Source organism: Rhinichthys klamathensis, unplaced genomic scaffold (assembly GCF_029890125.1).
Source record: "Rhinichthys klamathensis goyatoka isolate OS25496 unplaced genomic scaffold, OSU_Roscu_1.1 h1tg000569l_1, whole genome shotgun sequence".
In the NCBI taxonomy this organism is placed as follows: Eukaryota; Metazoa; Chordata; class Actinopteri; order Cypriniformes; family Leuciscidae; genus Rhinichthys; species Rhinichthys klamathensis.
In genome coordinates, this window is record NW_026607035.1 from 500,751 (window position 1) to 526,731 (window position 25,981).

At 38.5% G+C, this 25,981-nt stretch overlaps 2 protein-coding genes across 2 annotated transcripts in view; one reads left to right on the forward strand and one right to left on the reverse strand.

The window, feature by feature from the left end:
- Positions 1-14,320, reverse strand: part of gabrr3a (gamma-aminobutyric acid type A receptor subunit rho3a) — a 32,583-nt gene extending 18,263 nt beyond the window's left edge. The window contains exons 1-4 of the mRNA XM_056239641.1: positions 14,151-14,320; positions 12,817-12,929; positions 2,743-2,810; positions 1,965-2,188 (exon numbers count right to left, since the gene is read on the reverse strand). Of these exons, the coding sequence (XP_056095616.1) occupies positions 1,965-2,188; positions 2,743-2,810; positions 12,817-12,929; positions 14,151-14,293 (548 nt within the window). The 5' untranslated portion in view covers positions 14,294-14,320. The remainder of the gene's footprint in view (positions 1-1,964; positions 2,189-2,742; positions 2,811-12,816; positions 12,930-14,150) is intronic.
- A 5,287-nt stretch (positions 14,321-19,607) lies between these two features.
- On the forward strand, positions 19,608-25,670 carry hhla2a.1 (HERV-H LTR-associating 2a, tandem duplicate 1). The gene is made up of 7 exons (XM_056239643.1): positions 19,608-19,695; positions 22,666-22,941; positions 24,158-24,436; positions 24,562-24,888; positions 25,014-25,103; positions 25,193-25,255; positions 25,375-25,670. Exons 1-7 carry the CDS (start codon positions 19,626-19,628, stop codon positions 25,440-25,442), a joined length of 1,173 nt encoding a protein of 390 aa, XP_056095618.1. The 5' UTR covers positions 19,608-19,625; the 3' UTR covers positions 25,443-25,670.
- Positions 25,671-25,981: the final 311 nt, after the last annotated feature.

Consider the following 25,981-nt stretch of genomic DNA (forward strand, 5'->3'; position numbering starts at 1 on the left):
GAGATCGCAGTATACAGGTCCTTCTAAAAAAATTAGCATATTGTGATAAAGTTAATTATTTTCCATAATGTAATGATAAAAATTAAACTTTCATATATTTTAGATTCATTGCACACCAACTGAAATATTTCAGGTCTTTTATTGTTTTAATACTGATGATTTGGGCATACAGCTCATGAAAAACCAAAATTTCAAAAATCTCAACAAATTAGCATATCATGAAAAGGGCCTCTAAACGAGCTATTAACCTAATCATCTGAATCAACTAATTAACTCTAAACACCTGCAAACGATTCCTAAGGCTTTTAAAAACTCCCAGCCTGTTTCATTACTCAAAACCGCAATCAAAGACTGCCGACCTGACTGCTGTCCAGAAGGCCATCATTGACACCCTCAAGCAAGAGGGTAAGACATAAAGAAATTTCTGAACATATAGGCTGTTCCCAGAGTGCTGTATCAAGGCACCTCAGTGGGAAGTCTGTGGGAAGGAAAAAGTGTGGCAAAAAACGCTGCACAACGAGAAGAGGTGACCGGACCCTGAGGAAGATTGTGGAGAAGGACCGATTCCAGAGCTTGGGGGACCTGCGGAAGCAGTGGACTGAGTCTGGAGTAGAAACATCCAGAGCCACCGTGCACAGGCGTGTGCAGGAAATGGGCTACAGGTGCCGCATTCCCCAGGTCAAGCCACTTTTGAACCAGAAACAGCGGCAGAAGCGCCTGACCTGGGCTACAGAGAAGCAGCACTGGACTGTTGCTCAGTTTTGCATGTCATTCGGAAATCAAGGTGCCAGAGTCTGGAGGAAGACTTGGGAGAAGGAAATGCCAAAATGCCTGAAGTCCAGTGTCAAGTACCAACAGTCAGTGATGGTCTGGGGTGCCATGTCAGCTGCTGGTGTTGGTGCACTGTGTTTTATCAAGGGCAGGGTCAATGCAGCTAGCTATCAGGAGATTTTGGAGCACTTCATGCTTCCATCTGCTGAAAAGCTTTATGGAGATGAAGATTTCATTTTTCAGCACGACCTGGCACCTGCTCACAGTGCCAAAACCACTGGTAAATGGTTTCCTGACCATGGTATTACTGTGCTCAATTGGCCTGCCAACTCTCCTGACCTAAACCCCATAGAGAATCTGTGGGATATTGTGAAGAGAAAGTTGAGAGACGCAAGACCCAACACTCTGGATGAGCTTAAGGCCGCTATCGAAGCATCCTGGGCCTCCATAACACCTCAGCAGTGCCACAGGCTGATTGTTTCCATGCCACGCCGCATTGAAGCAGTCATTTCTGCAAAAGGATTCCCGACCAAGTATTGACTATTGAGTGCATAACTGAACAATTATTTGAAGGTTGACTTTTTTTTTTTTTTGTATTAAAAACACTTCTTTTATGGTGGGATGAAATATGCAAATTTTTTTGAGACAGGAATTTGGGGTTTTCATGAGCTGTATGCCAAAATCATCAGTATTAAAACAATAAAAGACCTGAAATATTTCAGTTGGTGTGCAATGAATCTAAAATATATGAAAGTTTAATTTTTATCATTACATTATGGAAAATAATGAACTTTATCACAATATGCTAATTTTTTGAGAAGGACCTGTATTTCTTACACAAAGCTCTTGTATGACTTCAGAAGACTTTGTTCTTATCCTTTTTAAAGCTGAAGTTACTATGAACTGTTGTAGTACAGAAAAGACCTGAGAGAAATTCTTCAAAATATGTGTTCACCAGAAAAAATAAAGCCTTGCAAGTTTGGAATGACATGAGGGTAATTTAATGATAACAGTTTTTTCATATTTGGATAAACTATCTTTAGCTCTAAAATTGACTTCAAAGTAAAGAGCTGAACGCATCTTATTTTCTTTCTTGTGAACTCTGTAAACACAGGGAAATGACTCAGGGCAATCGCTACTTTCACAGTTCTTGTGAAAACATCTGGTTTCAGGGAAGTGGCTTCAAGTGTTACCTGACGCTGTAAAGAATGTTTCCATCTGGATAGACTCTGAGCATGATGTTTTCCATGGTGGTGTCATGAATGAAAGAACGCTTGGAGTGAACAAAAAAGACGTCTGGCACCCAGATCTTTTTCACCAGCCGAGCATCAAATGTTCGGCTTTTGTTATTGCTGGAGGGGAAGGCCAGTCTGTCGTCCTGCCAGTAATGTCTAAGGTACAAGGTCATGGTAAAGTCCTATGCCCACAAAAGACATGAAAAAGGGATTGTGTCAGTTAGCATAAGCCACTCTTTTATACGTTGAATGCCACTGTGTATATATGATTATGCCTGTTGCCAAGCATTTGTTTTCATTACATAATTCTCATACTTCCTATGTGCTATTTGCCACTTAGGAAAAATAAAATAAAGTAAAATTAAATTAAAACTTGAGTACATAAATACAAGGAATGCAAGAAGTGCTGCACGGGTTGTAACAATCCAAGGCACTCGAGTAATTCGTTTTTAGAAAAATGGCTTAGATTTTAAAAACAGGTGTTGACTTGAGTACATCAGGATATGTACCCCAAATGAACATGTCTATGGATTTAGCATGCTATTCTGGAGGTTCATAGTCTTTGTTGCGTGCGTGATGGTTTTGACATTTGCCCTCTGCCTCAGTTGTGAATCTAATCTGTTTAAATTGTCGAGGATTTAAGCTTGATGTATGACTGGCAATAGGAGTTGAGGGTGTGCAGAGCCCACCAACAGGTTAAAGGTTAAAAGTAATTTATAAAAGAGCAGACACATACCATATTGACCTCTGAAATGCTGTCAATGCTCTCCACCTGCACATCGATGCCCACTGGAATAGCAGAACCTAGGCAGATTGTCAAAAACGGAAAAGAAACAGTCAGAATTGAAGGAAGATCCCACAGAATAAAAACTAAAACTGCTCTCTTTAATATCTCAATAGCGCCTCAATTGCATGATAAATGGTGACTTTTTAGTCTTCTGCTTCTCATTTTTCTGGTTAGAAAAAAGTGTCTCAGAAGAGATCTCAACATTATCTTGTATATGTGCACATGCAGATATACTAAAGTCAGTTTGAACCCAACAATTTCTCATTTAATTCGTCCAAATCAAATGACCTGAACTTTCAGATGCACCGAAACTGATTCTTATTCAGAATCCGTTCCATAAAAAAAATACTGTAAGCGATTGAGTTTAATGTGTTGCCTGCTATTCAGTGCAAAACATACAGCATGACCAGTAAAGTCTGATTCGCGTCATTAGAGCTAATGACTCTTACGAGCTGGTTCTTTTAAGTGAATCAAAACATTCAGCATGACCAGTGAAGTCTGATTGCCGATCTGTCATCATTTATTCACCCTCATGTTGTTCCAAACCTGTAAGAGTTCCTTTCTTCTGTTGAACACAAAAGAAGATATTTGAAAGAATGTTGGTAACCAGACAGTTGACGCTAGCCATTGACTTCCATATTAGGAAAAAAACACTATGGACTATGCAACGAACGACTATGCAATTTGCATTCTCATAGCAGAGAGACATGGCAAACTTGTGTTTAACTATCATAGCTGCATCTATCGGAATTAAAGGTGACCTATAGTTCAAAATCGAATTTACCTTGGTATAGTCAAATAACAAGAGTTCAGTGCATGGACATGACATAGAGTGAATCTCAAACTGGACTGTTTTCGCGTTCTCATGTAATTCACGTTTATGAAAAACACCCCTGAAAAACGGTCGGTTCTCCACACAATACCGACTGTGACGCAATAGTCGGGATCATTAATCTCCAAATATTTGCATAATGCCAGCCCTCAATGCCAGGCGGAACTGCGCAGCCGAAGCATGGCAGTTGCTCAGTGTGGATGTACACATGAACACAAAAGTATTTTTTAGTTCCTTCATCTTGGCCTCTGAAGAAACAATGGGTTAATTTTATTTTCTCTGGAAATTTCCAAACATTTCACCGAGTGTTTCCTCAACTTGGGCCAATACAGAGCTGGCCTCGGATCGAGCTACCAAGCAACACTTTCTGATGAGTAATTGTTCAAGTTCAGACAGGTAATCTTTCTCTCAAAATCGTTCAATACTGTTTATGCATCAGTAAGTCAAGCCAGTGACTAAAATATCAGCTTCACATCGTTTCTTTTAGTAGGATGAAAATAATCGTATTTAATTTGTGAACAAATTATATACAGAAAGCGATCAAAGAACAATCTTTCCACACAGCGCGAGTTTATCTGGACACTTGCCAAACTCGTTATGAAATCAATGACGCACGTTACTGCACAACGAAGCTCTTATTGTATTTACATCATCGTGTTTGCATTGGTGAAAGCAGAGAGAGTGCAGAAACTGCTTTGCAATGATAAGATCTTCATTCTCGCGATCAGCACACAGTCATCTGCTCAATGCTCATCACGGCAACATTTTATGTGATGGGAATAGATCTAAATACTTTAAAAACATCTCACGATTCGTTAATCTCGATAGCTGTTATAGCAAAAACGTATAATAGCAGTAGTAAAAGTATTCGGGAGAGAGTTTCACATGTAATGCGTTGCTATTTCATATGCAAGCATGTCAGCCAATCACAGCAGTGGCCGCGGTTACACTGAATCCCACAGCAGACACGCCCCTTCAAACAGAGTGTTCAAATCAGAGGCTAAAAGCAGGCTAGGAAAAATGCCATTTATTTCTAAATTATGATTATTTTTTATCTAAAAAACATACTAACATTATAAGGGTAACCCAGGAAACATTATAAAATAATAAATAAAAAACATTCTAGGGCACCTTTAAAGGGATAGTTCACTTTGAAATTAATTTTTGATATGTTTTAGCTACCTCAAGGGCATCCAAGATGTAGGTGTCTTTGTTTCCGCAGTAGTTTCAATTTTGATCTTTTTAGGTCAAACCGTTCTTGTCTGTCAGTCATATAATGCATGCGGTTTGTGTGAGAAAACGAACAGTATTTATATCGTTTTTACCTCCTAACGCACAGACCGCGTGGCTGTGGTTACAAGAGGTAAAAACGATATAAATACTGTTCGTTTTCACACACAAACCGCTCGTTTCGTGTCTTAGGCCATCAATGTGTACTTACCTTTACGAGTAATTAAATCATGTTTAATTTGGACTTCTCTGTGCATACTCTTTGAGGTGGACCCCATAGGACTGCATTATATGACTGACAGACAAGAACGGTTTGACCTAAAAATATCACAATTGAAACTACTGCGGAAACAAAGATACCTTCATCTTGGATGCCCTTGAGGTAAGCTAAAACATATCAAAAATTAGTTTCAAAGTGAACTATCCCTTTAACCATTCTTAATTCAGCTGCTTTTCTTCAGAGAATTGAACATAAACACATCAATCTCTCAACTCTACATAGAGATCCAACACATCTGCACCACGTTGAACAAACACATGGAGACCAGTTGAGTCATAGAACAGAAGTATTGAAAATCAGATTTTACCACAGACCTTATTTTATTCATTAATCGAAAAGTGCTACGAGAAATTCCAGAGTGTTTATAGCTCGTAATTGCTCATTCTCTTTCTGACTACAAACTAAACAGGTCAAATAGTATAAGCTCTATATAATAACATTTCATTGACTAACTTTCAGAAATGATATATAAAGTGTCAGTTGTGTCAAATGTTAAAATGGTCGTCTCATGACTGTGTCATCAACCAAATACAATCTGAAAAGAGATGTTAAGCTTCCTACAAACAGAGACTTAACTCAGCGCACATGACTCTGTGTGATTATCAACCTCTCACTGTTTTCAGAGAACCACCAGCACGACTGATGTTCCCTAATCTGGACTAAAATAAAGCTCCATCTCAGTGTTCATATGTAGGGATTAGCACACAAAATAACAAAAAAGTATCATGGTACTACCCGTTTTTTGGACATATACCACGGTATTCTTGGAGTGCCATGTAAACACAATTGTAAATCATTCAGTACCATGCTAAACAGTATATTACATGGATTTTTTTTATCAACATCAAGATTCTAAATTGAAAAGAATATATTTGTACACTCTTTATCCATGGAACCTTTCCTGTGAACCAAAGGTTCTTTACAGTGGAAAAAGGTTCTTTAGATTATGAATATTAAATGTTCTTTACACACACAAAAAAAGGTTATTTTAAGAACGGTTCACTGAAAGGCTCTTTGGGGAACCAAAAATGGTTCTTCTATGGCATCACAGCGAAAACCTTGTTTTGGAACCTTTATTTTTAAGAGAACATGAAGTGATCATATAATCAAATACATTTCCAGAACATCACCTCAATGGACCCAAAATCACATATCGTACTATGGAGCACCTATAGGAAAATTTGGGATGGGAGAATTTCACAGAGATATTTGCGTTCTCTCGCAAAGATATTTGCGTTCTCTGGCAAAACTTTTGAGTTCTCTCGCAAAACCTTTTGTGAGCTCGGACAAACACTTCCTATTTAATGTCACACTGGCAGTATTTCAGACAGCTCCGTACCTTAAAGGGACACTTCATCTCTGGGAAGATGAATGTGTATTTAATATTGGTCATTTATATAGTAGAAATGTGAAATTATTTTTGAAATTGAAGCATTCTAGACTGAGAAAAGGCAGAAAATGTTTTTTTTATTCATGTGGCTGAAAGACAACAACTCCCAGAATGCACTTGCTTTGCTGCCCTTATGAGGCCACTCGCAAACCACGCCTACCGGTTACAGGCGGCAGAATCCTTAAAATGGATACAACCAGGCTTGCTTTGATACATCGTGAGTTATTTGATAAATTTCCATCGAAATGGTGCTAAATTGTGTTGTACCGGGATGTACTAGCCTAATGTATATAACACAACTTAGACTTTCACATTAAAAATATGATGCAAGGCAGGACCATGTCAACAGAGTAGCTTAGTAGCTCTGCATTTTCCTCCAATTGAAATCACTATTTCTCTAAGCTAATACATTATCTAGGCTAATCCATACTCTAGTAACACTAAAGGTTTATAAAAAGAACCACAACCAATGTGAGTTATACCTTTTAATTAAAAAAATTATGAATATTAACACTTTTACACTCAAAGCTCTGCGGATTCAGCGATCTCGTCCAGAAGAAAATGGCATCGCTGAGATTCGCGACAGCAATAGCACTCTATATCTGTTTCCATAGGCGCAAAGCGAGAGCACTGACACCGCCAGTCCGCCCCAGCTCGAGTCTGGCCGGGCTCAGGTCTCGCTCCGGCCGCCTCTTGTTCCTCCATCTCCCGCAACTGTTCATCGCTGTATTGCGGCTCGTACAGGTAGCCGCGAGCATCAGATTCTCGCAACAGATCTTCGAAATCCCCTTCTGCCATTTCAACTTCAAAACTACCTTCCGCCATCGTGATTAGCCTACTATACAAACTTTCTACACAGACCAAGAGGCAAGAGCCTGTTAGCTTAGCTTCTACAGAAAAATGTCTGACACTATCTTTACATTCTGTGAGTTACAGTGGTGTGAATAAGTTATTACCCCCTTGCTAAAGTTGCCTAAAAAGAGGAATAAAAAATCATCTTTTGGAAATTGATCTTAATGCCTTAATCAGAAAAATGAGGAAAAATCCAACCTTTAAGGACACCAATTTTCTTTGTGTATGAATAATGTATCATAAATAAATAAATGTTCTTCCTTAAAATACAGGGTGCATAAGTCAGGCCCCCCCCTATGTTAAATTCCCATAGAGTCAGGCAGATTTTTATTTTTAAAGGCCAGTTATTTCATGGATCCAGGATAATGCATTCCTGATAAAGTTCCCTTGGCCTTTGGAATTAAAATATCCCACATCATCACATTCCCTTCACCATACCTAGAGATTGGCATGGTGTTATTTCAGTTAGCCTAATAGCTGGTTTGATTTGCATTGAAAGATGATCTTATGGAAAGTACCCCATGCCAATCTCTAGGTATGGTGAAGGGAATGTGATGATGTGGGTCTATTTTAATTCCAAAGGCCAAGGGAACTTTATCAGGATGCATATTATCCTGGATCCATGAAATAACTGGCCTTTAAAAATAAAAATCTGCCTGACTCTATGGGAATTTAACATAGGGGGGGCCTGACTTATGCACCCTGTATTTTAAGGAAGAACATTTATTTATTTATGATACATTATTCATACACAAAGAAAATTGGTGTCCTTAAAGGTTGGATTTTTCCTCATTTTTCTAATTAAGGCATTAAGATCAATTTCCAAAAGATGATTTTTTATTCCTCTTTTTAGGCAACTTTAGCATGGGGGTAATAACTTATTCACACCACTGTAGATCCCGCCCCATATGGGTGTGGTGAAAACATGTGGAACACTGGCTGTAGTCTTTAGCCTCTGGCACAAAAATCCTCCGATGATGCAAAATGATGATTTTTGCGTCATTGGAGGATTTTTTCCAGACTAAAAATTAAGTTTTCTCTCATATCAGGGGGATATGAGGAGGGGAAGCACGGTAATTCGAAAATAATACTGGTTTTCTACTGATACAAAGCTTAATGCTAAATCCTGAAGTATCCCTTTAACAATGGAGCGGGTTTCATAGAGTTTGAACTTGGACTCAAATATAAAGAAATGCAGTCAGTGCTTAGTTCAAGGAGTTCAGTAAAGTTGGCAATATATTCACAGATTTGAACTTCCCGGATCAATAACTCGTGAGCTAAACGTTGTTAAAACACAAATGACATCTATTTCCAAACAAAGTAACGTCGGCAACAAGCTACAACCCAATTTTCCTCAAAACGAGCCTTTTAATATAAATTGGTCTCTATGAGCAGGGGGCTGAGAGACAAGTCCGATTTCAAACTCTATGAACCACTCCATTGTTAACGTACGGAGCTGTCTGAAACACTGCCAGTGGGACATTAAACAGGAAGTGTTTGTCAGAGCTCACAACAGGTTTTGCGAGAGAACACAAACGTTTTGCGAGGGAATGCAAAGTTTTGTGAGAGAACGCCAATTTTTCTCCCATCCCAAATCTCCCCCACCATGTCCCTTTAGGGGCTCCGTAATAGAACAGGGGCCTGTACCATGAAGGTAGCTGAACAAACTCGGAGTTACAGGATTAGTTTTGAGTTGACAAAACCAAACCGATGCAATCAGGCTTTATTGGTACCATGACGCAGCTCATCAACTTTCTCTGTCAACTCAGGCTTTGATCTTAAGCTATGATTACTCCACGAGCGCGTGCACATACCAAAGTGACGTTGGCACCGAACAACCAATCGCGTTCGAAATGGATAGAGCGAGAGCGATAGAGATAATCATTCAGAATTACGATGAATTTAAATATGTATTACAAGCTCGAAACAATACAGTCTCTGCTGCCAAAGCAAGAGAAGACTGTTGGAGAAAGATTGCTGATTGTGTTAATGTGTAAGCTAAATAAATACGTTCTTTATTCATGTAAAATGATGTATATATAGGCTATGAATGTATGTGTGTGTGAAATATAGCCTATATTTTTATAATATATAAAAAAAATGTGCATGTATACTAATAAAGATTAATATTCATTGATTTTTAGATGCAACTCCAAACGTTCTTGGCAGCTGATAAAGACAAAATATAAAAATATAATTCAAAGTAGCCTAGTAAGTATTTACACACAACCTTTTATTATTTTTTTATTAACACTTGTTTGAGGCAAACCGAAAAAAGAGTGACATTCAGAAAACCAGTGGAGGGCCACTCCTCCAGAATACACTGAGTTGGCTCTGATAGGAATAAGGGACGGCCGATTATGGATGGGATTACAGGTGCTGTACAATCTGACCCTGGTGCCGGCTCCTCGAAGCAAGTAACACTGGGTACGTGTGCGATACATTACTATTTTAAGTTTTAAATATGGCTGACTGTAAGTCTCTGCAGTTGAGGGAAATGCAGTGTCCCTGTTGAAGCCAGCACACACACACACAGTCTCCCACACAGAGGTCAGTATGCAGCAGACAGAACACCAGAAACATATTGGCCTACTTTTATTTATCAGGGAGGAGGAAATGATGAAGACACTCTGTCTGTGTTCTGGGACAGTTGCTCAGGTGAATGCACTGGGCTTTTTATTAAGGCAAACATTTGAATGTGTGGCATAAAACAGGGACTGGCCCAAGTTACACATCTCTTTTATTGTAGGATTTTTCACAACCTGTCCCAGAAACTGAAGCCTCTACCTCAACAGGCTTCAAAAGAAATGTGAACAAGGTAAGGATTTAAAACCCTTGACATATATATCAGGTGTTTGTCAAGGAACTTTCAAGGAACTTTTTGTGAGTTGATTAGCCTCCCAAAAACTTGTAATGATCATGTTTGTGGTGGAATTATGTTTCAGGTGGAAACAGACTCAGTCAGACTCAGGGCCCTTTACAAAAGGAGCCTATGGAGCTAGACTGCACACTAAAGGAGCCTGACTGTGAGCTGAGGAGGCTCCACATTTAAAAAATAAATGCAACAGCTAGATTAAACTGATCTCAGCATGTGAACTTATTTAACCAAGTAACACTTTAGCATGAATATTTATTAATGCAACTTTCTATTGCTTTCTTTCTCTTCATCGGGGAGAAGCTTTCTGTGGTGGTTCTGGCTCCTTTCTATGGTGGCTATATTGTGCAGAATGGCACATGCAGACACTATCTGTGATGCCCACTGTGGTGACTCTTAAGCGCCGAAGACAGTTGAAACGTGCCTTTAGGATGCCAAAGATCATCTCTAACTTTTACTAGTTTTACTGACACATGAGGGTCATGATAGGGGGTTATTGTGTAGGTCTTGCTGTCCCAATTCAAATTAACAGTGTTTTGTACTGTACCAAATTTAACTAGCTTTCCTCAAAGCGCTGACACAACATACTCACGGAAAGTAGATTGTTATCTGCTAATTTTACTATTAATTTAAAGATTCATCTCACAGAAAATAATAATTTCACATGTTCACATAATCTCTACCTGAACATTAAGGCTGTGAAAAGACTTTCTATTAACATAATCTGCCTCATGTTCTCCTAGAGAAGTGGAGATTGCAACATGTGTGCAGGCTATTGCTCCAATGACTCTATAGGGAATCCTACCATGAGATAAAAATAATGCTTAACATGTACTGTATTATATAGTACATTTGTGAAATTTGCTTTTTGAAAGAAAAAAAAACGTGATGTCACCCTATCAATATATTTTACCGGCAATTTTATAAAAACCCTCTCTTATGACATGGTCAATAAATGTCTGGGGAACACTATTAAACTATTAATGTACTCCTGCAAAGCGAGGACCACCTTGCGAATGGTTCGACAAACCGTGTTTTCCCCTAGATTCTGTGCATCACCGATCGTGCAAGTATGTAGGCTACCACTTGCAAAAAAAACGCAACGCAATACCATTTATGGTACAGTAAGTGCATGAATTCGATGTGTTAAATTATTTATGTGCGGCTCAAGAAGTTCGCAAAGATAAGATATTCCTTCTGCAGAAAATCTGTATCTTTCATACAAGTAACTATCAGGAAAGGCAAGGGGATTTTGTCCGGCTAAAAACTCTTTCTCTACGATGTGCTCGTCTAACGATTTGCGCTGAGATGTCCACAGGATTTGAAAGAAAATGTAAAGCCATTGCAACAAACACTGGGAATTAGTTACGTCACCTATATGTTTCTTTGCTCACAGCTGATTGGTCAAACTTCAGTCTGAGATCTCGAATCCAGAACTTAACCTGCCCCGGGGCAGGTTAGCCGTGCAGCGTAAGGTACCATGGCAACGAACACCGATTAAAGCCGAGCTACTTTCATAGTACCTAAAACCCAGGGTTGGCGGAAACTAAGCTGAAACATAGCTGGCTAGCCACCTAAACCGGCTTCATGGTATAGGCCCCAGATGATTATTTGATTGGAAAAACAGCACGCCACTCTTTGTTCTTTTTCTAAAGACAGCAACCTTTGGCTAGCCTGTAAGATTTAGCTACATTCTCAGGCATTCTCAGAGACCGACTGGAATAATAATCCAGATTACTGTGCATAAAACACAGCTGTCCTCAGTGTATTGTCTGCTTGGCACTACTACCAATCTGGGTCAGAGTGTTTTTTTTCTTTCTGATTTGGACATACCGCATATGACATTCTAACCTATTTTTGACAATCTCAGCGCCAGAGTCACATTCTGGTCATTTGCCCCACTGTGACTTTTAAAGCTCTTGATCTTGAGTTCAGCCAGTGTAACAGAGGCAGAACACAGTACTTAACCCCATTCTGTGAGGTATCTGTACAGCAGCAAGTATGGATGATATCTCTATCGGCATAGCATGTTTTATAGACAGTAAGCAGCTTAAAATGCATGTGAGAATGAGACATTTCCAGAGAATAGTGTTAAATATAATTCTATTTTACAAAAATGATCTATAACCAAAACAAAAACAACAACATTTTCAACAAACATCTATGGTCGTTTCCTGCTGCTTACATAAATGGCTTTCATAGTGTGGTGGAGTATGTGATTTCCATCAGAAAAACGCATCACGATTCCCATCAGCAGATTTTTGGTTAATCACATCATTGGTTTTCTTTTTTTCCTCTCACTCCCTCCTGATATTGCCCCATCTGTAGTGCCTCTCTGTGCTGTATTAGTGCTGCTGTTGTATGTTACGCTGCCATTTATTTGTGCCAACTGTGCTGAATAAGATTACATTCCCAAAATCATTCAAATAAACAATAAAGACCAAGATACACATAATGCTCAGTAAAGCAACAAGTATGTATTTTAAGAATACAACCATCAATACCAACTTTGCAAAGCCAAAAGAAATACATAAGAGCCTTTTGAAAGGACAGAATTCCCTCACCTCCAAAACCGGGCCTCATGGCGAAATCGTGATCCTCGATTCGCAAGAGCTGCTCGGATTTAATCAGCAAAGATTTGGTGCTGTCAGACTTCTTCATTTTAAAGTCTATTCGTCTGTTTGAAAGAAGACAAAATGGGGAAGGTTTATTTGTATGATGTAACAGACATAAGCAAAAACAAACCTGTACACACAAGTTCTTGGTTACATTCGGAGTAAATAATCAGCACTGACTAAAACAAGAGGTTTGGAAGAGAGGGTTGTTTAGATAAATTAATTTCACTTCAGTATGGAACAAGATCACAGATGATTTTATGCACAAAGACAGATATCTCTCTCATGAGATATAACTTATACTTTTAAATGTATTTATTTTCTAATCACAAGACAGCAAAGTTTCCAATACAAAACTTTGACTTTTAAATGCCTCTTATTAAAATATTTTGATTTGACCCTGACTGGGTTCTTTCCAGGTGCCATTTCTATCTCCATGATTTACTAATACTAATATAATAACAGTCACATTATTTGATAGATTTAGTGTGTTTAGCCTTTTTGACATCATATTTCAAAGAGTGACTTAATAGAAAAATTGCCACAAGCAGATGTAAGTTTCCCTTTAATGATATTTATTATGTTTTTGTTATGTTATATTATATTCACACTTACATTGGCCACACCAAGCTCAATAGTTCAACCTCAATATACCATATATAACCAAATATTTAGGATTTTATGAATAATATATTTAATAATAAATATACATAAATAATATCTATCTATCTATCTATCTATCTATCTATCTATCTATCTATCTATCTATCTATCTATCTATCTATCTATCTATCTATCTATCTATCTATCTATCTATCTATCTATCTATCTATCTCCCATCCATCCATCCATCTTAAAAAGCTTTCTGCCACAAATGGCACTGTTACCTGAGAATGACCTACCTCCGGATCAGTACTAAAAGACTAAATTACTACCCAGTGCTGTTTTTGTTTTTACCTCACATACCCAGCTCAACCATGAGCTCTAATTACAGAGTTCCTTTATCCACAATTAATTATACCCTCAAACGCACACACAATCCAACAACCCCAAATTGCAGGTCATAACACAGCGCTTCAAATAAACCCGTACACATCAATCCACAGGAACGAGACCACAATAAATAAGACCAAGAGTGTAAACAGACTGACACGGGTATTTAAATTAAACAGAATAGAGCTGATTGATAATATACAAAGTGAAGTTCAATCTACAACAGCATTCTGCAAACGCATTTAGGAGCTGAAGAAATGAGCGTACGAAGCTAGCAAAAGTATCCTCACCCTCCATGTTTGTGCCGTGTATTTTCACCAAGGTAGACGTCCTTGTGCCTGCGCTGGTTTTGCGTGTTGCTTCCTTTGAGCAGGGCGACGGGCCACAGCCAGGCCAGGCACATCAGCCTCAGTGTCGTGAGAGCAAAGTCCATGGCCGAGGCCTGAGGTCCAGGATCTGATGTGAGGAGAAACAGAGAGATGGTGTGGGATCAGTCTAACTCTCTGGAGTTCCTTACCCAGCATCCTTTCCATCTGGAAGTGTCGCCCATTCCGACACGGTAACGACCCTTAGATCCACACTGTGCAGCACATGTTACATGGTGCCATGTGAAATCCTCTGAGCTCCACTTTTGTGCATGCGTGTTTGTGTGTATATGCCTGGCGGTCTGCGTTTCCCACCCTGCCTAAAAGCCTGTCTGCTTTTCTGACATGGTGCTCTCCCTCCATCCCCCTCCCGCTGATTATAACCAAATATCAATTTATTTCTATAATGACAAAGGAATGACGTTAATTCCTCCCTAATCTTCTTATACGCAGCTGCTGAAATCTTTCAGTAACCTATAAACTCCATGGGGAAGGGGAGGTGCATCACAAGCAGAGTTAACTGTACCATCAGGTCGGTTAAAAAAACAACAAGCCCTCTTTTTTGAGAAAAGTACCCAATAATTTCTGACGGAAGAAATATACAAATTACTAGTCTTCTCATGTCCTTCAACATAAACCTAACATTGTTAGTAGTCTTATGTGTGTTTACAGAGTCTTTTACAAATCACTCGCATTTTGAGTAACCTCTAGCTGTAGATGAAGCATAAAGTGTCAGTATATGGTTTTTCTGTAATTGCATGTGTTTCTGGCTGTCATGCTGCTATGATGTGCAGACTCACCATCAGGCTAATCTGTGAGAAGCATCTTAACTCGCTTCGTAGAGGATTACAGTCATGGAGAAGATCAAGAGATGATGGTGAGATGAAAGGGGGGGGGGGGGGGGGGTGGGGGGGGGATAGGGGGAGACCGAACAGGGATGGGAGAGAACAAGAGAGGCTTACTTTAGGAGACAAAAGCAAGATGATGGAGGAATGCTATATATTATATAACGGCATAATATCCATCCATCTATCTATCATCTATCTATCTATGCAGTATATATATTACACACTTATTTATTTTAGTATATTTATATTGTAGCCCAAATTTTCTGAAGAGACACGATCGCTGAACCTGCTTGACGTGCGAGAACAAACCTCATTGGTTCTTGCTGAAGCTCAAACCTGCTGCGTAACACTCGAGAATGAACCTCATTGGTTCTTGCACGTCAAGCGAACATGCTTGAGCTTCCGTTTGTCATAACTGATGCGTGTGTCGATTAATGTTTATTCACGAGTTCACACTTACATAATTAGAGTGGATAAGATTGAATGTGTATTTGGTGTGCTGTATATAATATAATATTATTAAATATAAAAATATTTAAATATAAAATCGGAACTGCTTATGATTATCATATCATAATTATAAAAGATTTAGCAATTAATTAATAAATGCATGATAAAAAAAAGTATACAATAGTTGAAATGATTGTCAGCAAAAAAAAAAAAAGTTTAAATCCTTAGTTCTAATAAAAATCATTCCCTGTGACATAAAAAAGCACAAGAGAGGGGAATTGAGAAGAGACAGTCAGAGTCTGTATATAGAAAAGAATAATAAACCGTAGTCCAACCGAATATCAGATAAAACATGGTGGCACACAATCAATAATAAAATTGCAGCTAGCAGAACAGTAATCCCAGACCAGTAACATGCTCCTCTAATCCAGGATTAGAGTCCGATTGAGGGCACAGAAGAGTGGTGGCATCTAAGGGAGTCGTGCACGTGCCTCACTGCATCTAGAGGAAGCTGCTCTTTTACGCTGAACAAGGATCATCCTTCCCTATTCAGATCATTAATCAATATAAGAAGGATATAAAAAGCTGTTCCACCATCACAGCCAAAGGATAATTTCCACAACAATCACCCCTCATCTTCATACAATTTCCACAAACATCCTCTTGTGGCCATATACTGAATGACAGGAGAGCTAATACTGTTTTGTAATTTGTAATACAACATTTTGAAGTACAGTATATGAAATAGCCATGGATACATTTTGATACTTGAAAAAGTGGGAATAATATGTTTTAAAACTATTTGTGAACTGCTTGATATACAAACTCTGAACATACACTCACCGGCCACTTTATTAGGTACACCTGTCCAACTGCTTGTTAACACTTAATTTCTAAGCAGCCAATCACATGGCGGCAACTCAGTGCATTTAGGCATGTAGACATGGTCAAGACAATCTCCTGCAGTTCAAACCGAGCATCAGTATGGGGAAGAAAGTTGATTTGAGTGACTTTGAACGTGGCATGATTGTTGGTGCCAGAAGGGCTGGTCTGAGTATTTCAGAAACTGCTAATCTACTGGGATTTTCACGCACAACCATCTCTAGGGTTTACAGAGAATGGTCCGAAAAAGAAAAAACATCCAGTGAGCGGCAGTTCTGTGGGCGGAAATGCCTTGTTGATGCCAGAGGTCAGAGGAGAATGGCCAGACTGGTTCGAGCTGATAGAAGGGCAACAGTGACTGAAATAACCACTCGTTACAACCGAGGTATGCAGCAAAGCATTTGTGAAGCCACAACACGCACAACCTTGAGGCGGATGGGCTACAACAGCAGAAGACTCCACCGGGTACCACTCATCTCCACTACAAATAGGAAAAAGAGGCTACAATTTGCAAGAGCTCACCAAAATTGAACAGTTGAAGACTGGAAAAATGTTGCCTGGTCTGATGAGTCTCGATTTCTGTTGAGACATTCAGATGTTAGAGTCAGAATTTGGCGTAAACAGAATGAGAACATGGAACCATCATGCCTTGTTACCACTGTGCAGGCTGGTGGTGGTGGTGTAATGGTGTGGGGGATGTTTTCCTGGCACACTTTAGGCCCCTTAGTGCCAATTGGGCATCGTTTAAATGCCACGGCCTACCTGAGCATTGTTTCTGACCATGTCCATCCCTTTATGGCCACCATGTACCCATCCTCTGATGGCTACTTCCACCATGTCACAAAGCTCTAATCATTTCAAATTGGTTTCTTGAACATGACAATGAGTTCACTGTACTAAAATGGCCTCCACAGTCACCAGATCTCAACCCAATAGAGCATCTTTGGGATGTGGTGGAACGGGAGATTCGCATCATGGATGTGCAGCCGACAAATCTGCGGCAACTGTGTGATGCCATCATGTCAATATGGACCAAACTCCCTGAGGAATGCTTCCAGCACCTTGTTGAATCTATGCCACGAAGAATTGAGGCAGTTCTGAAGGCAAAAGGGGGTCCAACCCGTTACTAGCATGGGGTACCTAATAAAGTGGCCGGTGAGTGTACATTTTAGTGAATTATTGTTTGCACCCTAGTTTCAAAGAATCATATTTATGTTTCTGTCCACAACATAAAAAAAAAAACTTCCTAGAATATATCTAAAACACTTCTACTTATATTACCAATTCCAAGTGGTGGTCACTGCAGAGCCAAATGACATTCAGCTTCCCTTGTCTGGACATAATGGGTGGAGCTATAGACCATGGTTCTCAACCCTGTCCTGGAGTACCCCCAACACTACACGTTTTCCTTGTCTCCCTATTCAAACACACCTGATTCAACTCATCAGCTCATTATCACATGGGTTAATGAGCTGATGAGTTGAATCAGGTGTGTTTGATTAGGGAGACAAGGAAAACGTGTAGTGTTGGGGGTACGCCAGGACAGGGTTGAGAACCACTGAGCTAGACAGAGTCCAGCTCCACCTCTGTGGACCTAATGGAATATTCTCAGTGGTTGATAGAGTGGTGCAGGGATGACATATTTTTAGGCCAACCCAGAAAAAATTAGCATCACCCTGGTTCCCTCGACAAAAACCCAATAGGATTTTTTCATTGGCTTTTGGATTATTGCAAAAAACAAGGCCTGTGACCACAAAAAGCTTATGATTTTTACACGTTTTGTTCATTGTGATCATCTTCACAACTGAACACAACTTTCATGAATTTTGAAGCGTAAATACAAATCGGAAGAAGTCAAAAGCTGAACGTAGAGATAGATAGACAGACAGACAGACACACACAATAGATAAACAGATAGATAGACAGATAGACAGATAGACAGATAGATAGATAGATAGATAGATAGATAGATAGATAGATAGATAGATAGATAGATAGATAGATAGATAGATAGATAGATAGATAGATAGATAGATAGATAGATAGATAGATGGATGCGGACTGTCAATCCTAAAGATTGGATTTGAACACCAAATCGCATTTGTGTGCAGTGTGATTAAAGCCACGAGGAATGTATTTACTGGACTGCCCCTGCTGGCAGAACTGAGCCAGCACTGCCATGTCATCACACACATTGACCACACTTCTGCTACAGCCTGAGGGCATTAGATCAGCTCAGTCAACAAACGCACTTTCTCAAGCCTGTGCATTTGTTAACCTGTAAGGTTGGTATGACAACTTGCACCTGTCAAAGTCTGTAAATACTACAAGTTTGGACACATTCTATGCATTACACATCAGTCAAATGTAGCTGTGGAATGTAAAAAAAAAAAAAAAAAAAAACTGTTAAAGTTTTATTGGGCCATCTAAAGGGCTTCTTCCAGGAAGGAAACAACTGTTTGACGTCATACGAATCTTTACTAATCGTCAGGGTAACAGCAATCCACTACTAGGTACGCATGGTTAACACACTTGAGTTTGGCAAATTGGGCAAGAAGGTGACAAGGACAGTTGCAGCATGTCTAAATTTAGCAAAGGCTCAACAAAGAACAAGGTGGTGAGAAAAGACAATGAAAACAATGAACTTTAGAAAGGTTGACCGGGGGGGATGTGGGAAGGTTATCTTAAAGTCATTCGCAAGAGGACAGGGTAGGTGGTAAAATGTTTCAGCTGCCATTTAGTGATTCAGCTCATGATCTATGAAAGAGGCGTGGAAACCTGTCCTCCTACTCGCTCTCTCTCTCTCTCTCTCTCTCTCTCTCTCTCTCTCTCTCTCTCTCTCTCTCTCTCTCTCTCTCTCTCTCTCTCTCTCTCTCTCTCTCTCTCTCTCTCTCTCTCTCTCTCTCTCTCTCTCTCTCTCTCTCTCTCTCTGTCATTCAGCAAGCTCACACAGCAGAGTCAATATTCAGAAATCACCTGAGGAACTTTGTCTACTTGCATCTTGTTTGTTCACAAAGACTTCATTCAGGTGGACCCAAGGGATACTTCTTTCTTTTTGTTTTGCCTGTCTGTGCTGTTGAAGCAGTAAAGAGGAACAGGGTCTGATTTCGTTCCTGAGAGACTCTTTTGAAGAGTCATCTTCTCAGCAATTTAGTTTCTGTCAACTCAACTCTTTTAGTCCTGCACCTCTTTTTTGACCAGTACATTGTTGTGAGGGAGAATGTCAAGGACTCTCTATGGCGCTTATGTTGTTTTATGGATTTTTTCCTTAGTGGAGTGTAAGGTTCCAGGTAAGATTAACTTTTATTGTGATTTTTGACATTGTTTCTAAAAGTTGAGTAACTTTTTTCTTATTTTCCAGTATGTCGTTCATTTTTAGGTCCAAAGTTTGACCACTTTATTTATAAAGATTGCCACTTTCCTTTATGAAATGAAGCTATTCAAAGTTCTGCTCATGAATCACTACTTATTATTTTTCTTTTCGCTCTTGATCAGCTTTGATTTCTATTTGATTGCTACTTTCAGTTGGGTCACTTATGATCAATTTATGTTTGTAGTGAAGCTGAAAAGATGCCAGGAAAGACTTACGTTATGTTATTCAAGTGGATTGAATAGGGTATGAATGTTGGCAAGATCATTTAGAGACATCTGTTTTCTAGTTATTAGTTCCTCCTTAGGAATTCTTTCCAGTATCAAATTAAATGAAACCAATTTTAGATATTACCCATTGATTGCTTTTGCTGTAATAAATTATTATATAGGTTCAAAATGTATGTTATTTTAGTATTATTTATGTACTACTGTAGTATTTATTAATATCTATTATTTTATTTTTATTTAAAATGTTCTACATTTTTTTGTTGAATATTTTAATAGTGTTTAAAATATATATCTTTTTAGTTTTAATTTATTTATACTTCAGTTTTAGTCATTTTAGTACTTCAATTTGAACGTATTTCAGTTGCCAAGGAAAGATTTCCAATTTTCATTGAGGTATTTTCAGTTTAAGTTTTTCTGCTTAAGTTTTTTTAATATATAACTGCGTATTATCTGTCATCTGTATGAGTCTTCTCAAAAAAGGCTTTCAAGTAGAGACACAAAAATGCATTTTTGAGCTAATAAATTATTCATCTGAAGTGGGTGATTTATCTTTGCTTTTTCCAGTTTCATTGAGCCACTTTTTGAATGTGCATTATTCCTGCAATAGATCAACAGCCAAACTAAAAAAGATGCCAAGAAAGATGAATGATCGTTATAAATATACCTTATTATGTAATTAAAGTGGATGCTATTAGATCTCAAGTGGAGGCAGAATTTCAGCTAATGCGTTTTTGAGCCCCTCCTTGTTATAGTCTGCAAGTGAAGGAGATGAGTGAGTCTGCTAGAACTCACTCCGACCCGTCATCTGTTTGGACTAACCGTCACTGTGAATATTTAGACAAGCCAAGACCTCTCCAGGGACTCTCAATAATAGATCTAGACTAGACACATAGCAAAAAGGAAAGCGTTGCACGCATGACATCAAGATAAGATGAGAAACAGAAGTACAACTGAACAATTAGTGCAACTATTCCATATGAGATTTTATCAATATTATATAATATAATCAATGATCAATATAATCAATGCCAACTAATCTGTGGAAGAGATAGTTTGGTGCAATCTCAGTCTGCTACGCCAGTGTCACAACATAAAGGTCATACAGTCATGCACTCTGCCGCTTCTCTGTTTATTTTGTATTTATAGCCAAACAATCTTCTTGCCGATTCCGATAAGGTGAGTGTGTTGAACCCTAACAATCACAGTCATAAGTGGTCATTACTGATAAATGTCCTCTTAGCATGATGGTCTGGGTGAACACACAATTGCAATCACCCATAGAAAAGGACAGACACCAAACAGGGGCAGTTTTTCTCACTTTTTATGAGAAAAAAGGTGGCATATATATGGGTGCACTGCACATATGTATGTATTCTACACATGCACTTACCAATGAGGTTAGGAAACTGAGGGTGGAGATTTACATATACGACAAAGGCATCAATCTAGCAACGTCTTTTAAGGAAATATTAGTAAGAAATTGATGGTTTTGAAATGGCAAGTTTGCAGCCCTCTCAACATACTATGATTAATTGTATTAGATCACAAAAATGGAAATGACATAACTAAAATGATGTTGTTCTATTTGGTATTTTGTTTTATAATTCTTATATTTTTTTCAGCTTAAGTATCTAAATATCTGAAAATATGAAATCAGTTTATAACCCTGCTGAAAAACCCAGCAAAAACCTGCATTAATTCCATGTTGGTCCAGGCTGGTTTATGCTGGTTAATGCATAGCATAGCATAGTCATCTGAAATTCTGAATAAAGTAAACAAAAAAAAAAGTCAACCTGGTAAATTGTGAATCACATTTCATTCTGAAGACAAATCAGAATGTAATAATTTTGTACTTTTCTTCTGTTGCATCATTGAAAATTAAAACTTACTTTAACTTTAACTAAGACTTTCATGCACATTTGGGAACATTCATGTGTCACAATCCAGCTGGCAGTCACCAACCCCCCAAAAGTTGTAAACTTGGTAAAAGGAATAAATGTTAAAAGAACTCAGAATAATGTCATTGCAGTCAGGAGCATGACATACAGTACTACTATTGTAGACAATAGTGACAGCCTGCACTTCAACAATTGCTGAAAGTTAACCAAAGTCAAGGACCCATTTAAAGGGAACACTAATCACCATAATAGTGACAACATTCTCCAACAACATTTACACCCACCGTTTGTTGTGGTCTTGCTGGGATCATACCAACATACAAATTACAGTCCACCAGCACTTTAGTATCCCATGCTGGGGACCAGCAAACCAGCAACCCAAGCTGGTACCAGTGCGCAAAACATACCTTATGCTAGTATTCAGCACTGCTGGATTTTTCAGCAGAGAAGTTAAACGTTATACGTTGTTGAAAGATTTATTCAATATTCCCTTTAAACCAGGGATGTCCAAACTCTGTCCTGGAGGGCCACTGTCCTGCAGAGTTTAGCTCCAACTTGCCTCAACACTCCTGCCTGAAGTTTCTATATGTCCCAGTAAGAGCTCGATTAGCCGCTTCAGGTGTGTTTAACTGCGGTTGAAGCTGAACTCTGCCGGACGGTGACCCTCCAGGAGCAGGATTGGACAGCCCTGCTTTAAATGAAACTCATAATTCATTCTCGTAAATGCAGGAATATCTTAAAAGCCCTTTTCTTGTTTTGCAGCGGTTCGTGTGACCTGCATCTTCTCCGAAGACTGTATTCTTCCCTGCTCTTTCACGCCCAATAATAGTGATGTGAACATTAAGTGGTACCAGCAGGATGCGCTCATACTCAGTTTACAGCCCCGGCACAGCAATGACAAAGTGTGGCTCTTCAGCGACAACGTCTCCGAGGGCAATGCATCTCTGCTTGTGAAACAAGTAGATACAAGGAGTAAAGGACGATACAAATGTGTGGCCAACAATGTGACTCAGACATATGTTATTGCAACAGTGGAAGGTTTGATATATATTGATTTATCTTTTAAATGTATTGTCTGTGATTAGTAGTCGTTGACCAATATGGGTTTTTGAGTGGCTTAGGAATATATTCGTTGGGTAACATTAAGTGTTTCTCAACCCTGTTCCTGGAGCCACACCAACAGCGTACATTTTAGATGTATCCCTTATCTGATCCCTCTATTTCGCTTCTCTATTAATGAGCTGATGGCTTGAATCAGATGTTTGATTAGGAACAGGTAGAGTTGGAAAATGTGTTTTTAGTGTTAGTGTGCCTCCAGGAACAGGGTTGGGGAAACACTTCCATAATAACCTATCCATTTGTAGTGATGAAGATTTTGATTCATCCCAGTGACTTTATGATGTAGCCTAAATAACTTCACTAGAGATTGGTTCAGATTCATTTTATGATTTGTTAGAGTAGGTGGTGAGAAGTGAGTCTTTTTGTGTAATGAGAGTCATTGAACCAACAGATTTTTTTTTTTTTTTTCGGAAGTCTTCCCGAAACAAGTTAATTATTAACATTTGCTCAGTTTTCGTTCACAAACAAGATGTCCTAGTTCATTCAGCTGTTTACGAACACAATGCCCCATTCATACTTTTTAGCTTCTTTTATTCAGTTAGCTAGTTCTTTTTTTTGCTGTATATACAACAAATTAATGTTAAATTTTGTTCTCATAGTTAGAAGTCTTAGGGCCAGATTTACTAACAGCTACCAATGCAAACCCTTTATTGGCATTAAAAAACTACTATCAGGATTTACTTAAGACACGCAGTGAAGAATTAGCGCTGAAAAGGCGTGGACAGGGTGATTTTTTTGGCTGACCTGGTTTCATTTGCATTTGTAGGAGTTTCCTTTTCAGAAGCAAAATTAATGAGAGAAGAGTATTTAAATGAATCATGCAAGGTGATTTACTAAGGTTTGCGCTTCCTGGTATTTGCGCCATTATTTACAAATCAAAAAAAGCATGTCTTAAACCAGACACTAATTAGCGCTGCTTTTGGTAAATTGCGTTGGTCATTATGGAAATTGCGCTCTCACACTAATTTGCCCTGTTTAGTAAATCTGGCCCTTAATTTAGCTGATAAAAATAGTAATTATTATTGGCCAATTCTGTTCTGACAATGGCTGAATTTGGACTGATTATTCTAATCGACTTTTAGTATCAATATTTTTAAATGAATTGATTTTTTTATTTTTATTGAATGTCCTCCAGCTCCCATCAGTACGATCTTCATTAACACCGATCCCTCTGGGCTGATTCGGTGCTCTACTAAAGAAGTTTACCCAGCTCCGATGGTGCAGTGGAGCACAAAGCCCAGTTTACCTCCTGCTGCCCTGCAGCCCATCACCCGCATGGCTCCTGGCGGAAAGGGCCTCTTTACAGTGGAGAGCGTCCTAAAACAGCAGAACAACAGCCTTGATCATATATATGTGTGTAACATCACCTCCAAATACGGCACGCAGACATGGACAGCTTCATTAAAGCTGCAAGGTAAAACTTGTTCAAATTAGAATGTGCAAAAAAGTGATATATGCTGTAGTACCAATACAGATGTATGTTATAAATGTTATGCTTATGAAGGTGACAATACCAATGTTGTCTCATGTACAAAACAGAAATGAACAGCTCTGAAGGGCAAGACCTGATTATTCCATGTAGAGCTCCCAAGGACCTTCAGTCCTTCTCTCTCGTCTGGACTTTTACGACAGTAAACAAAACCACAGATGTCCTCGAGTATGACAGCAGGACCCATAAATCCAGCCGCTCCTGGGATCATGCAGAACTAGAAGAGGAAAATGCATTGAAAGGGGATGTTTCACTGAACCTGCAGAAACCTGTTGGCTCAAAGCACTCTGGAATCTACACATGTGCCCTCTCCGGAGCAAAGACGCGTCATGTGATCCAGACCCGTGTTGTTTTTACATCCTCCAGGCAGGGGAAAGGTATCCACTGATCCATGAACTCATCCATCCAATAATGAATCTGTCGGACCAAACCTAGAACTCATTTCCTGCTAAAACATTGTGGCAGTTTATTTTTTAAAACATCTGTCTCTCTCTCTTTGTAGATTTTCTTAAATATAATCTGTGGATGCTGGGCATCGTCGCAGGATTAATCGCTCTTCTCGCAATCACTTTGGTTATAAAAAAATACAGAGGTAATACAGTGAACAGAACTCAATCCGTAATATTTCATCTGCATAATAGTGTTTATTGTTGTGTGGTATATTCATGTTTATGTTTGCAGCAAAATTGAAAAGAAATCAAGAAAACGCTGAAGAGGATGCGGAAATGCAAAGCATGAACTCAGGTACTGTCAAGTCATAAGAAGAACTTTATAGAAGTTCCCTGCCATGTAAAGACGAAGTCAAATTTCCAAACATAGATTTTCAATTTTGCAACTGAATGTTTTTCTTTTGTCTTTCATAGCCAAAACATTGGAAGAGCCAGAAGCTGGAAGTAAACTTTTGACAGAGCCTTCGGGTTCTCACAGTTAACCATGGAAAGAAAAAAGAATATTAGAATAGAGAAGCCAGTATGAAATACAAGTTGGAAGACCAATTGATGGGACTTTATTTGCACTCTGAGGATTTGTGCGAACAAAATGTCATTCAGGAAACATTCAGAAGAAACCAAACATTTCTTGTATATTATTTTTTTGAATGCTACTTTGATTAAATATATTTTTTTAAAGATTATATTAAAAAAAGAAAATATTAAAAAATAAATACATTATTTATCAATAATTTATTATAAATTTCCCATAAATCTCACACTGGCTGTTTTTACAATATTTGTAATTACACTAAATTGTATTATTAAAAAATTAGGGCTGTCAAACGATTAATCACAATTAATCGCATCCAAAATAAAAGTTTGTGTTTACATAATATATGTGTGTGTATGGTGTATAATTATTTTGTATATAAATGCACACACGTATATATTTAAGAAAAATATGTTATTTATATATAAAATGTTTATATTTATATAAAATATATACATTATATATAGGCTACATTCAGTCTATATACAG

Bases quoted from the DNA above. Each gene is read 5' to 3' on its own strand.
- hhla2a.1 (XM_056239643.1), top strand. From the start codon at position 19,626: ATGTCAAGGACTCTCTATGGCGCTTATGTTGTTTTATGGATTTTTTCC. The intron at 22,942-24,157 runs GTTTGATATATA...AATGTCCTCCAG, and splicing joins TGTTATTGCAACAGTGGAAG to CTCCCATCAGTACGATCTTC. The intron at 25,104-25,192 runs GTAATACAGTGA...TTATGTTTGCAG, and splicing joins GGTTATAAAAAAATACAGAG to CAAAATTGAAAAGAAATCAA.